Source organism: Miscanthus floridulus, chromosome 1 (genome assembly GCF_019320115.1).
Source record: "Miscanthus floridulus cultivar M001 chromosome 1, ASM1932011v1, whole genome shotgun sequence".
Taxonomy (NCBI): Eukaryota; Viridiplantae; Streptophyta; class Magnoliopsida; order Poales; family Poaceae; genus Miscanthus; species Miscanthus floridulus.
Window position 1 is genome coordinate 197,478,808 of NC_089580.1, and position 14,316 is coordinate 197,493,123.

General features: G+C 45.9%; 1 protein-coding gene and 1 pseudogene across 1 annotated transcript; both read right to left on the reverse strand.

Moving 5' to 3' along the window:
- Positions 1 to 452: 452 nt before the first annotated feature.
- LOC136508384 (chitinase 11-like) lies at positions 453 to 1,633 on the reverse strand (annotated as a pseudogene).
- Positions 1,634 to 9,241: 7,608 nt separating this feature from the next.
- LOC136449659 (serine/threonine-protein kinase BSK1-2-like) lies at positions 9,242 to 13,405 on the reverse strand. The gene is made up of 9 exons (XM_066449791.1): positions 12,880 to 13,405; positions 12,612 to 12,747; positions 11,682 to 11,815; positions 11,042 to 11,147; positions 10,796 to 10,881; positions 10,364 to 10,552; positions 10,021 to 10,194; positions 9,824 to 9,937; positions 9,242 to 9,731 (listed from the first exon to the last, which is right to left on the reverse strand). The coding sequence occupies exons 1-9, from the start codon at positions 13,234 to 13,236 to the stop codon at positions 9,480 to 9,482; spliced, it is 1,548 nt and encodes a 515-aa protein (XP_066305888.1). The 5' UTR covers positions 13,237 to 13,405; the 3' UTR covers positions 9,242 to 9,479.
- Between the last annotated feature and the right edge of the window lie 911 nt (positions 13,406 to 14,316).

Here is a 14,316-nt window from a genome sequence, read left to right on the forward strand (position 1 = left end):
AGCTGTAGTCGCGCTCTTGACTGCTCGGATGAATCAATATTGATGACTATTAGCTCCTCCTCTTCGGGTACCCTAGTATTAGTCCTCGACATTCATGTAAAAAAGCTTGAACCTCAAACTTAATTATTATGGGACAAAGGGTATCCGCAGCTGCTTTAGGCCTTGTTTGGATGCACATGTATCCATGTTAATACATATGTGTTAAAGTAGGTTGGACTTAAACTTAAACTAAGTTCTACTCCAATCCACCTCAACCCATATAGATTGACGTGGATAGGTGTGCATCCAAATAAGGCCTTAAATAAAACACACACATACACACACCCACACACACACACACACACACACATATATATATATATATATATATATATATATATATATATATATATATATATATATATATATATATATATATATATATATATATATATATATATATATAGACACACACACACACACGGGAAACATCTTACAAAGCCACCCGTCGGTGGTTGTTTATGTTTGTTAATACTGTACTACTACTCCCGTTGCTATGCTATGCGCCGGCCGTTAATTATTAGGGTAAGGCTTCTGATTCTCGCAGGATAAGTTGTCATCATCTGTCACTCCAAGCATCTGGCAGTACCTCTGGTAGTAGCCGACCCGGTTCGCGTCGCCGTCCGTTTGCTGGCCCTGGCCGCACTCTAGCCCGCCGTTGATGATGTTGGTGAGCAAGCCGTACCCGGGGACCCTCCCCGCGCCGCTGTCGTCGGCGGAGGGCATCCAGCCGCCGGTCATCACGGCGTGGCACGACGGCTTCGCCCCCTGCGGCGTCATCCAGAACCAGATGGCCGTCTCAAAGGACACCACGGGGTCGCTGGACACCAGCCCCGGGTTGCCCACCAGGTCCTGTTGCAACGCCTGCCCGGCTTGCTCATAGTTGTATTCACTGTTGCCAACGTGCGAATTGACGAATGATCATCCCTTTGACATGGGCATGTTTATATGTAATGTAAGTCAAACGTGTGCTTGTGTTCATCGATCTTACTGGGTGAGTTGTATAGGTCCTCGTCCATAGTAGGGTGGGTCCGTCTGTTGCCCCCGTTCTTCCACGAAGCAGTATCCTCACGCAAACGGTCCGTCCGGAGCAGCTGGCCATCCTCCTGCAACCCACCACACCACCGGCCGGCCACGTACACACAGTCATGTCGATCGATCGTAAATAAAAAAGCATGATTGATAGGTTAAGTCATGCATATAGTCTATATAGATCGAAAGAACAGGAAAAGATTGACGATAGATCGTACCGTTGGTTTCGTGGGAGGTTTGGCCGAAGAAGGCGGCGAGCTCCCGCCTGCGCATCCCGTCGTCGCCAGTGGTGCCGAAGTCAGGGAACTTGCCGGCGGCCTGGATGAAGGCGTCGTAGGTGTAGAACGCGCCCGGGCAGCCGCTGTCGCCGCGGTGGCTCAGCATGCTCTCGAACATAGACGCCGTGATGATGGCCCCCACGCCCTGCTGCGCGCTGACCACGACGCCGGCTGCAGCGAGCAGTGCAGTGCTGGCGGCGACGGCCAGCAGCGGCGCGAAAACCTTCCTCATGGTTTACTGCTGTGCTGGAACAACGCAAACAAGGATGAGGAACAATGGTGGATCGGAGTGCATGCCATTCCCATGCCATTTGGGCACGGCTTTTATAAAGCCGAGAGCGAGCGATGAAGCCAGGCTAGGTGGACTGGTGGTCACCGACTCACCGTGTTCCGGCCGGCTACCAGTAGTCACACACCCACACCCAGGGGCAGCTTCCGCGCAGTAATGGCGATGGTAAGGGTTACCGTGAGGCCTGCGTTACGTTGACTCGTGCTCAACACGCTGTTATGCGAAGTCCTCCACTTGGTCATGAGCAGCTAAGCTCTCTTCAGACTGTTTTCTTTTTACAAGGAGCAGCTAAGGCTCATGCATGTTAGAGGTCATCCTAATTGTCGAAGATATTCTTCCTTGTGGTGCTGGCCCTGCTAGTTAATTCTCAATCAGTGGATTAGAGTTCAGAGTTTGTTACGGCAACATGCTGTCAGGCAGGGGAAAAAACCCCGGGAAGTTTTGTCTATATTTTGAAGAAACAAAAAATCGCAACTTTGTTAACGGCCTTGACACTCAAGTACATGAGTGCACACTTATTAATAATATAAACGCACACTCGCACTCTATCTCACACTCCTAGGATATTGAGGTGGTGTATCTTGTGGTTGACGAAGCGATCACAACCATTTAGTTGTCGATTATATGTCATCTACATTTGAAAGAATAATTAGCCATAAATATATACAAGGACATGCAGTGTGTCAGAGACTCAAACCTAAATAGACAGGTTTCACCAAAAAAAAACATAACCAACTAAGCCAATAGAGTAATTAAGACCCAATTTAGACCAGCTAAACTTTTTATAAGCTACAATAGAGCTGACCAGCTTATGGCTTTTTGTAAATTAGGTGATTGGAGCATAATAAGCTATAAGTTGAGAAGTTTGGTTGAATGGATCAGTTACAGATTTTATAAACACGGCTTAAGTACCATTTATACATCAAGGAAAAAATATCGGTCGATTACAAATCTGCATGCAGGAGAGTTCATGCCAGCTCTACACCCCCTCGGGCGGGTCACGGCGTCTTGCCCGCCTGTATTGCAGCTTCAAGGAAGCTGGTTTCCGATGACCGGCATCTTGTCTAGGAGATCTCAGGGCAAACAGGTCCTCATTGTGTGTGGCTCACTAGCGCCTGTGCCAGCTTGCAATGGAAAATGGTTGCCGCGTTTGCCACTGCGGAGACACAAGATGAGAAGACTTCCAGGTCGTCTTCTGTTTTCCCTGTTTTTCTAATATATAATAACGAATTTCTCCGTTTGTGGAGACCATTGGGGAGCCTTATATTGGTAAAGAGAGTGGTGGACCAAGTCAAGGTGCAGAAAAAAAAAAGAGCCCTCGGTCCACATGTTGATACATGAGCCGAGGTGCCAAAACAAGATTGGACCATTGAGGTCTCGAGCCAAGTACTAGGCCACACAGTGTACTCCCTCCGGCCTAGAGAACTGCATATGCGGCCTTATTTAGCTGGGTGAAGTTTGGAATTTTGGTTATTGTAGTATTTTTGTTTTTATTTATCAATTAGTATTTAATTATGGACTAATTAGGCTCAAAACATTCAATCAAATTGTGCAATTAAATTTTTTTCGTCTATATTTAATGCTCCATGCACGTATCGCAATATTCGATATGATGACTGTTGTAGCACTTTTTGAAAAAAGTTTTTGGAACTAAAAATGTAGAGTTTGGAATTTGTCCCACAGAGACCGCTCAAGCGGACAAGCTCTAGCTCAATTGGTAGCGCTGGCAGTGGCCAGGCAGCCCGCCCACAGTTCGAATCCCAGCATGGGCGATCGTGGGTGGCTGCACGGGGGATTTTCCCCAGAGGGGACTGTAGGCGTGGTGTGTGTATAGGGTGTGTGTGCGTCTCAGTAGACGCGTTCTGAGATCTCTCAGACGTCTCAATTGCGCTTGACCGCGCAGTCAAGTGTAGTTGCCCATTTACGAGTCTTACATGATACGCCAGTGCTCGCAAGTTTCCAAAAAAAAAAAAAAAGACCGCTCAATGAAGGTAGTAGACGTCCAGGCCTGTGTCGGCCTATGGGGCTCACAACCACATGGTATATTCCATCTGTGGACGCCTCTCCTCCACACACGTTTCACACCTTGGTCTCATCGAAGAAAATCTCGAACGGTCTCGATCCTATGATTTGATAAAAATCTTGTCGCATCAAATATTTAGACACGTGCATGATCTATTAAATATAGACTAATTATAAAACTAATTATATAACTTGTGTGTAATTTGTGAGACAAATCTTTTAAGTCTAATTGGTTCATGATTTGACAACGTGGTGCTACAGTACCATATGCTAATGACGGAATAATTAGGCTTAAAAAATTCGTCTCATAAATTAGTCTCCATCTATGTAATTGCTTTTGTAATTAATTTATATTTAATGCTCCTTATTAGTATCTAAATATTCAATGTGACATGAATTTTAGGAGCGACTAAAGAACCAAACACCACCTGAGCAGCCTAGCGATGCGGCCAGGGCAGGCAGGTGCCCATGCCTGGTGGCGGGTAGGAGTAGGATGCCACGCACGGCAGCTGCGGCTAGGTGGTCGGTGCTCACGGCTAGCGGCATCTTCCCTTCCCAGCTCTCATCCACGTCGCCCGCATGGCCGCTGGCAACTGTTGTAGGTGTCGCGGGTGTATCCACCGCAAGCTAGGCGGTGATGGTGGTAGCGTGGACCATGTGGTGGTGGTTCCGTGGACTGAGATGCAGAGAGGGGCATATGCCCCCATTTGCATCAGCATTTGATGCACATGGGGCTCATGTCTGGGGTGGGTGGAGTTGTCCTCTTCTTCGTGGTGGCCACACTCGAGGGTGGCGGCGTCCTATTATGTTGGAGGTGGCGTCATGCAAGGGCAGTAGTTGCCAGTAATGTAGCTGAGATGTTGTTGTCGCCGCCACGATTAAGGTGGCCGCGAAGCTAGTGTAGGTGGTCACGAAGCTTGCCGCAGCATAGGACCTCGACGGCCGGGCAAGGGCACGAGGCCGGAGGCTAGATTTAGTCTACCTTTGTCTTGTGTTTTAGTATCTATCTTGTGTCTTTGTCTGATTCAACTCGTCAATGTTTAATTTTGTTGCCTCTAGTCTCTGTGCTGTTGTGCATATAATGGAAAAATGCTCTATTTCCATCCACTTCTAGAAATCGATTTTTAGAGACGGCTAGAAAGAGAGTCGACTCTAAAACAATAGGAGTTGCACAGTAATATTCAAGTTTTTTCAAATGATCTTGGATGGAGAAACGATCAAGACCAAAATTGTAGATCTCGAAGAGTTATAAACTTTGTAGTTGATAACTTTTTTTATTTGAAATCATCTATCTAAGGAAAATTACATTTGAATTTCTTAAATTTGAAATTCAAAATTTTTAAACGATCTCGGATGGAGAAACAACCAAACCAAAGTTGTAGATCTCAAAATGTTATACGGCTTTGTAGTTGACAATTTTTCATTTAAATTCGTTTAGAGTCCCAAATACTCATTTTAAAATTGGATGATGATAAAACGATGAGAAAGAATATCTTAGGTGGACACACGTGACTTATGAGCGTGTGACCTGTGACTTGCAATGGTCGCATGCGTATGGCTGTCTGGTGGGGTCTCTCTGAATTTAAAAAAAAAATGTTATAGTAGTCGTAGCCGTCGATGATTAATATAAATAAATGCAAGTGGAACCACGGAAAACTTAATTAGCCAAAACAGAGGGTGCACGTGTGCTGAGCTAGACTCGAATGAATGCCGGAAACATGACGCAAATATATCTAACCATTGATTGGCGCCATCGTTTAATTACATCTTTATTAGTTCGTTACCATGCATCCAGAGATGTGACCAGTATTTAGTTCGTAGAAGAGCCACTGATGCTCCGCGTTCTCTAGTGCGAGGAGGCAGTAACATGCTGACTTTTAATAAACCCTACTTATTGCAACCTGCTAGAGTCCTCGATTCACAAGTTCGATGGGATGACTTTGGAATGGACCAATTCGGCTCATGTGACCTTATATCTGGGCCACTCCAGATCTGGAGCCCAATAGCCCACCGCCGTTGATGGTGGTGTCAGTGGTCAACCTGTCACGGACTCACGCGGCACCAAACCTACGAGTAGGTGTCTCGCCGGGCGCAGTGCTGGTGCTGCCCACGATCCGCTGGGATCTGTGTCCAGTTCGCCGGTCGTCGATCACGGCGTGCTCTGTGCAGATGACGGCTTCGGCGTCATCCGGAAAGCCCAAGGCCGACGACAGGGCCGGTGGCTCGGTGAGCGCACGCCACAGGCCACACCGACGGTTCCACCTCCTATCCGGATGCGCATGCGCCCATGCCTGATGCCTCTGCAGTCGCTGCACGCAGCACATTGTTGCCGTGTTTGCCGAGAGAACCATTTGCCGGCTCGCCATCTGCTCAGCTGACGGCAGGCAGATCGCAAGATCGGCGGTGAGCCACTGAGCCGTACTCCAGACTGCCAGGGAATTGTTAACAGCAGGCGGCCAAAGAAATTGATTGGACCGGAGACCGGAGCCATGCATAAACCCCTCCTAAACTTTAGTACCCGTTACATCGGATGTTTGACACATGTACGAAGTATTAAATATAGATTAATTATGAAACTAAATGCATAGATTAAGACTAATTTGCGAGACTAATTTTTTAAACCTAATTAGTCCATGATTTGACAATGTGGTGTTACCGTCAACATGTGCTAATGACGGATTAATTATGCTTAATAAATTCGTCTCGCGGATTACCGATGACTTTTATAATTTGTTTTATTATTACTATCTAAACATTCAATGTGACACCCCGTATGACACCCGATATGACGTCCCTAAACTTTAGCCCCTGAATTTAAACACACAATGGCCTTGTTCGCTTGTCTTATAATCTGTAATTTTTAGCTTATTTTTTCAGCCAAAACAGTATTTTTCTCTCACCACGAATCAACCAGAACAGTATTTGGGATTATTTTTAGCAAAGCGGGGCTCATGCCACAGGCTACAGCACTGGCCACTGGGCATCTGTATGGACAGCAATTCAGCAGTCAGCTAGTCAGAGGGATCAGACACAGCAGACTCCAAAGGTTTCCCATCCCTGATAATTGCTGCAGGGATTCAGATGTACAGACTGAAACCTAGAATGAACAGAGACCTTCGCTGCTTGTCAAAAATGATGTGCTTCCCCATCACGAGGGATTTTTTTTTACACTTGTTGTAAACTAATTTTAAATTTAACATTGTTTAAATTTTTTTTCAAAACTAATACTTTTGGCCGCGTTATTACTATAGCGCGGCGAAACGTCTGTGTCGCGCCATGTATGGTGGCGCGGCAAGAGATGACGTGGCGACGACCGGACCGCTGGCCGGTGACGTGGCATGCTCTGCCACTGACGCACCCTGATCAGCGGCGCGGCAGAGCCGGCTAGAGGCCCGCAGCCCAGTCTCGCTGCGCCACGCCCTGCCCACCCGCTTGCCCGCACGCATCCACCGCGCCTGCCCGCCGCGCAAGCTCGCCACCGCGCCCACTGCTCATAAGAGCATTATCGTTGCCTAGCGCATGATCGTCCATGCAGCCCACACGACACACTCGACAGATGTACCACACGGCCCACACGGCGCAGTCAACTAATCAGGGAATGGATAGACCATAAATTATATTGTTCAGCACTCAACAGAGTAAGTTGTACCACTTTGTTCCCTTATCTAACAAAACAGAGTAAGTTGTACCCTTGCCAAGCATAAAAGCTTTAATATCACTACTACAAAAGTTAGCACCAACGGCTGACACACATGACCATAAACGACCCTATCAAACCCAAAAGCACAAGTCGAAAACAGCAGCAGAAAGCACTTCCCAAATCTCACTCTTTGCGAATGATACGCACATTCATCCTGTACTTCTTGGTCTTCAGTGGCTCAAAGAGGCAGATATCTCCCAGCTGTAAATTGTTGCCACGTGCAAACCGTGCCCACCTTTGGAAAGCCTTTTAACTTTGCGTTGAGCTTTTGGAACCTGAATGCGGCAAATCACTTCCCAACTCTTGCCATGACACTGAAGAATCAACACTCTGTTCTTCAATGGAAGACATACATCAGAGTAATTTCTGGAGAATTTCTGGTTATAGAGGGAAAGGGTTTTCAGTGTTCGAAAGTCAAAACAGTTAAAGTTTTCCATTGAACTTAGCTTGTAAATTTCTTCAAGGAGTCTAGGAAGCTAAACAACCTGCTTGCTGAAGGACGTGCAATTGAAATGCAATATTAATATCAATCTGGAACAAAAAAAGAGAAAAACCTAACTCACCATAGCTTGAGATCTTTCAGAAATGTTACTTCACGACACACACATAGATGGGGATTTCAGAACAAATAGCTAGGAGTCTCTCTTTCAGTTTCTTCTTTTACATACTATCAAGGCTGGTGCCTCGTGGGAGCATGTAACTCGGAACATAATGTGCTTCATCGCCCTCTGAAGATGTCATTCCTCCTCTGTCCAAACAAAACAATGATGTCATGATCTTGTAGATATACATAGATGCTACAAGGTTTGATGATATTGTGACTCAACCTGATGAGTTGGATACGGATCTTGATGAACTGATACTGATCCTACTCCTGTCCCTTTGCTTCAATGCTTTCTTTTTATGCTTAGAGGAATTTGGATGAATCTGAAGGAATTTATGAGAGAAAAATACTATTCCGGATGAAAAAAGAAGCGGATCAAGCCGGGTTTAAAGGCACGCGAACGGGGCCTTAGTTTCTGGTGTTCTCATGGGAAGATTAGCATAGCTGCTTGAAATGTCAATGGGTTCTTCTCTCTTCCGTCCACCACTAATAGCATTTTTCATGACAAAACATGGTGGTACTTTCTCGCAACCACTAGGATCAAATATCAAGAACCTTCATCCGATACATCACATCATACTTGAATACCAAGAAGTCCATCTTTTTCAAGTCATGGGCACTAACAAATGACTTCCACCTGGATTGAAGCACTATTCTGCCTATATTCTTTGCAACTTGAACATCAAAAGTATAACCGCCAAGTGATTCAAGAGTAATACTTCCTTTTATTTTGTCTCCGAAATGTTTAGCAAATTTATCCGGCATGACCTGCGGCAGCAAGATTAACGCAGAACAAAGTTCAGATGAGGTAAGGGAGCTGTATAAATTCTACCTCATCTGAACTTTGTTCGTGCGTGGCGAGGCCGGCACGCGGGCGGGCAGGCGCGACGGCAAGGCGCGTCGGCGGGCAGGCTCGGCGGTATTTACCTGGCTATGCCGCACCACCGATCAGGGCACGGCAGAGCCGTGCCAAGATCGGTGGCACGACAGATCCTGCCACGTCACTGGTCAGCGCCCTGATCGTCGACATGTCAACCCTCTCGCCGCGCCACCATGCAAGGCGCAGCATAGGTGTTTCGCCAGTGAAATAGGCGCGGCCAAAAGTGTTAGTTTTGGAGAAAAAAATTTAAACAGTGTTAGATTTAAAATTAGTTTACAAAAAGTGTTAAAAATAAAAAAAAAATCTCACCATGTCAGTACAAGCAGCACAACGATTCGTTAGCTAGGCAAAAAAGACTCTGGAGTTCACTTGCATCCAGATTTTTGACAACCAGAAGTAACTTCCCTTGCATCCTGCCTGTTTTGACCTTTTGTCAATGTAACATGTACACGGGCCCAAAAAATGCATCACAGAAATGCCAAAACCAGGTAGTTACAATCACAGGACTCTACAGCACACCCCCCAGTTACATTCCCAACCCCTGGACCAGGATTCCAGGAACTAACCACAATGTTTAGGAAGGACCAAGCAGCATGTCTCAACATAAACCTTTTTGAGCCGCAAAAGGAACCGTTTTAAGGTTTTGTGTTCTTCTGCCGCTTCTCTTCAAGCTGCGACGCCTCGTTCAACATGTCCATAGCATCGCTCTGCATATTCAGCTTTGAGAGCGCAACAGCTTGCATGTAGAACGCAGTTGGCCAATCTGGGTACACACATTGTGCTTGCATTGCGTCGCGGAGGGCGGCATCAGGTTGGTCACACATGAGGTGGCACAAACTCCGCCTTGCGTACACTGTTGGTGATACCATAGTCCCCACATCAACAAACTGCAAAATGAAGAGGTTGCAAAGTGAATTGGCTGCATTCTAGCAGTTTTCGAGAATATCTAAGTGTTCCAGATATAACTAAGATGAGGCACCTGTGTGTAGCAATCTATGGCTGCCTTGAAATCTTTATCACGAAAAGCAAAGTCTCCACGTTTCCTAGCTTCCAACATGTCCCTCATCTGCTGTGTCCATTCCTGGAACGATAGCTGCAATAAAGACGCCATTTTTCTTAGATGTAATATCCTGTCGAAAAGTCAGCAGACAGCAACAGAAATGCTCTGATCTTTACCTCATTACTCCCTTCATCATCCCTGTAATGTGTATTCACTAGAATCTGATGGATAGCTGTCAAATCCATCCTAGAACAGGCTTCACCCATGGGAGAAAGAGGGTGTTGTGGTTGTGGAGGGGGAGGTGCTTCTTCTTCATACTTTGGAATGCCAAGCATCTCATAGGATGGTACCTGTTTGTCATTTAAAAATGGAAATGTACCAGACATAAGTAAAAACAAAAAATTGCCTTGTTACCAAAAGATAACAGTTGTATGGAAGCCATGAATCACATCACGATAAACAATCGATGCCAGAACACAAAAGGATTTTTAATTGAGAAGGATAAAATGTAACTGTTACCTCTGATTTTATTTGCAAGGGCTCAAGTACGGAAACCAGCTTTTTAGTGTTGGGCCGGTCCCTAGGTTCATACTGTAAGCACTGAGAGGCAAGGTCAACCAATGTGGTTGCCTCATCTGTTGAGTAGTTTCCCTCCAAATGTGAATCCATCAGTACTTGGATATTGTTGCCTTTTATCATATCAAGAGCCTGAGCGAAACGAATCTAATTGTTAATGATTAAGTAGTTTCACCAAACAATTCTGCTACCAAGTCACATTCACAAGAAAAATGTCCTCTCAAAGATGATCAGTATCACACATTTGGTGGCACTTGCGCAAAGCAGATATGCACAGAATAGTATTAAATACAAAGGTATTTTGTGAAAGGGGTTCTGTACTTCTGTATCACACGGGAACTTGGAAAGAAATAGTTACTAGTAAGAAAAACTTACACGGGAAGGAGGTATACGCTTTCCACTTAGGAGGTCCAGCAGTATAGTGCCAAAGCTGAATATGACACTTTCTGATGTTACTCTTCCTGGAGCAGCAAAGGTTGACATGGAAATCCCATCATTACGAAAATGTTAGCCATTCTATTTTCAGTAAATAGCATGTACTGTTATTTATATCACTTCTAAATACCCTAACTAAGCAATTCAAAGAAGATTTATCTTTGTCATAGATAAATCATATGTTACCATTTCTCAAATATTCTGGAGGTGTATATGCAAGATTTGTGCTATAACTTTTCCCGTCCCTGCTGTTTTTCATCAGGCCAAAGCATGAAAGACGAGGATCACCATTCTGCAAAAGAAATTATATTGGTTGTTCAGCCCACAAAGGATTAGTAGAATTTGAGAAACATGCGAAGTGCTGTAACATGCAATTGACGTCATCGCAAAGAGCATTCCTCATAAGGATGCTAATCATTTTTCAAAAAAGAACATGTTTGCTAATACGGCATTACTATCTAAAGACCTGCCTTTAGGGCTGAATATACCATTTTTAACGAAATTTTAATGAAAAAGAGCTGACATTCTATTTTAATATATTTTTCCTTCCAACCACCAGAGGTGGAAAACAGGTGGCAAAAGACCCCTCCACTTCCAATTTCAGATGAGCTCAGAGAAAACATCCACGCTGGTGGTAAAAGCAAATGGAATCAAAAGCTGCTCTTGTCAGAGGAACACAGCAATACTTGGCAGTTGCACAAGAGATATTTGTAGCGAAAACAATATTATCCACATTTCCTCAGCTTTATGATACTATAGTCTATTGGCAGTTCTCCATATAACTCCATTGCTCGTAAGAAAAAAAGAAAATCAAAGTAATAGTTACCTCATCAAAGAGGACCCTATATGCATTGAGGTCATGATACATAGGCCTTCCCTCAGTGCTACAATACTCCAGTGCTTCAGCGATGTAGTATGCAACTCTCAGGCGCATAGCCCATTCAATTGTCTGGTTTTCCCCTGAATAAGAGTAAAAGCAGTATCAACAGTGAACTGACCTACATACACCGCAGTTACTTGCTTATTTTTACCAAATCATCTTCCCATAAAAGGTCGATGCAGTCTAGATTAACAAAAGAAGTAATGACATGCCCTAATGTTCACAAAGAAATTAAGCATCATTTATCAACCGGGGCTATCGTTACCAACAAACCCAAACTTGCCCATTCACCCGAGGGTCAGGCTGTTCATCGGAAACAAATTATACATGTCCAAACATTTAGTTCATAAATGAACTGCTTAATTCCAATAGGCATTCTAGAACACATAGCAATTTCTTAAGTTTCACAATGAGAAGATTCGGCTACATTGAAATCGTCTGAGTGAATTCTAGTCATCCACCCATCCAAAACAATGAACAGAACTTGTGAACACAGAACAGTGATGCATTAAAATTACACCATGTGTTCAATGCAGCCACCATAATCTGATTCTATGGATTCACACAACGACCACGCCAACAACAGCCAGATCAGGAATTGCATATGACAAAGCCTAGCCCAATCATCAATCATTCGTTCGGTACACCAAATGCGGGAGGCTGCTAAGCGTCAGCAGTTGCTCAGAGCACACGGATTCGTCTTTTTCTGCCAACATCCGCACTAACCAGGGATCGAATCCGACAAGGACAAAATCTTTGCAGGCTGTATTTACCGAAAATGGCCAGCGAGATATATCTCGCAGCCAACCAGAAATCCAGAAAGCGATTTTATCAGAAATGGACCAATGGGTAAAGGATCGATAAGAGCGAACGTACAGTGGAAGAGGTGCTTGGCGAGCGTGTCGTTAGGCATGAACTCGGCGACGAGCAGCCGCTCGTCCCCATCGCAGCAGTAGCCGATCAGGTTGGCCAGGCGGCAGTGGCGCAGCTTCCCGACCCCCTTGGCCTCCTCCTGCGAGCAAAAGAAGAAGCAAAGCTTTCAGCGCGGCGAATTCCATCCCAAATCGGGGCGCGCGCGGGGTGGGTGGGGCGACAGTCGAACCCCGAGGCCGAGGCCGTCCTGTTATAGGGCGTAGTGGCGTACCGCGAACTGCTTGGGATCGGGCCACGCCATCTTGGTGAACTTCTTGACGGCGATCGCGCGACGGTTGGCCTCGAGGCGGCCCTTGTACACGAAATTCGGCGCTTTTTCGCCGCTCTCGGACACGATGTTCTCCGCCGCGAAGCCGCCCGTGGCGGCGCGCAGCTCCGCGAGCGAGAACTCCTTGAGCGGCGGCACCTGGCGCCCGCCGGCGCCCGCGCGAGCCGCGGAGGGCGCAGGCGCCTGGTGCTGATTCAGCGAGTAGGAGGAGCGGTGCGGGGGGAGCGCCCCCGCCGCCCTCCCCGGCGGCTTCTTCTCCGGGTGCGTCCCCGCCCGCAGCGAGGACCCGCAGCAGCCCATCGGATGGCCCTCCGCCGCGGCTGCGTATGCGTGGCGTGGGCGACCCTGTGCGTGCGGGGCTGGGCTGGGTTCCCCTGGCTTCGAGTAGCCGAGCAGGGGAGGAGGGGAGAGAGAGCAAGAGGAAGAAGAGGAAGGAAGCCCTCGGGGTGGGGGTTGGTTGCTTTTGGCTGTGTGCGCCTCTGCGGCTCTGCCTTTGTATGGGTTTTCGTCCCGTTCTTGGCTGCCGCGGTTGAAGCGTAAGCCGCCGTGCCCGTGCGTGCGTGCGCCGGGTGCGTCGCTATCTTAATTCTTTAAGCCTAGCTACGACGATCCTACTCTCAGGGCCATGCCAAAATTTTTGGCAAAACACTAATGTAACGTTTTCGTTGTTATATGACAATTAGTGTCCAATCATAGTCTAATTAGGCTTAAAAGATTCGTCTGATTGATTTCGTCTAAACTGTATAATTAATTTTATTTTTTATTTATATTTAATGCTTCATGCATGCGTCCAAAGATTCGATGTGACGGAGAATCTTAAAAAATTTGGCATTTTGGGGTGCAACTAAACAGGGCCTCAGTCTTGAGAGAGAGAGAGGGGTCAAGGTTTTCATTCTCAATCCATGGCTCAACGAACAATGGTGTTCATACTTGATATAATAATATAATAGTATAAAAGAATAAAAACCTAGTGTTGTGCGGATATAATATACTAGGCTTAATCAAAGTCATATGGCAAAGCGTTACAATACTGGTGAATTGGGTTACTCATAAATCTACGGCCTGTTCGGCAGGGCTTATACGATCATATACGATCATGGATTATAAGATAGAACAGTATTTTTCTCTCACACCAAACCAGCCAGCAGTAAATAATCCACGATCGTTTACGACGAAACGAACATGCTGCTATATTATCCAGGTTAATCGACACGTGCTATATGTAACGGTCAATGTCCCTTCTTCAAATTAACGAACAAAAGTTCTAGCAATAACGAATAAAGCATTTTTTTCCTCGTTGCGGTCGCATGGGGCGAATAAAAGTACTAACGGCAACGGATAATATATGTATGGTACGATAGCCGCACGAGTGGCTTATGG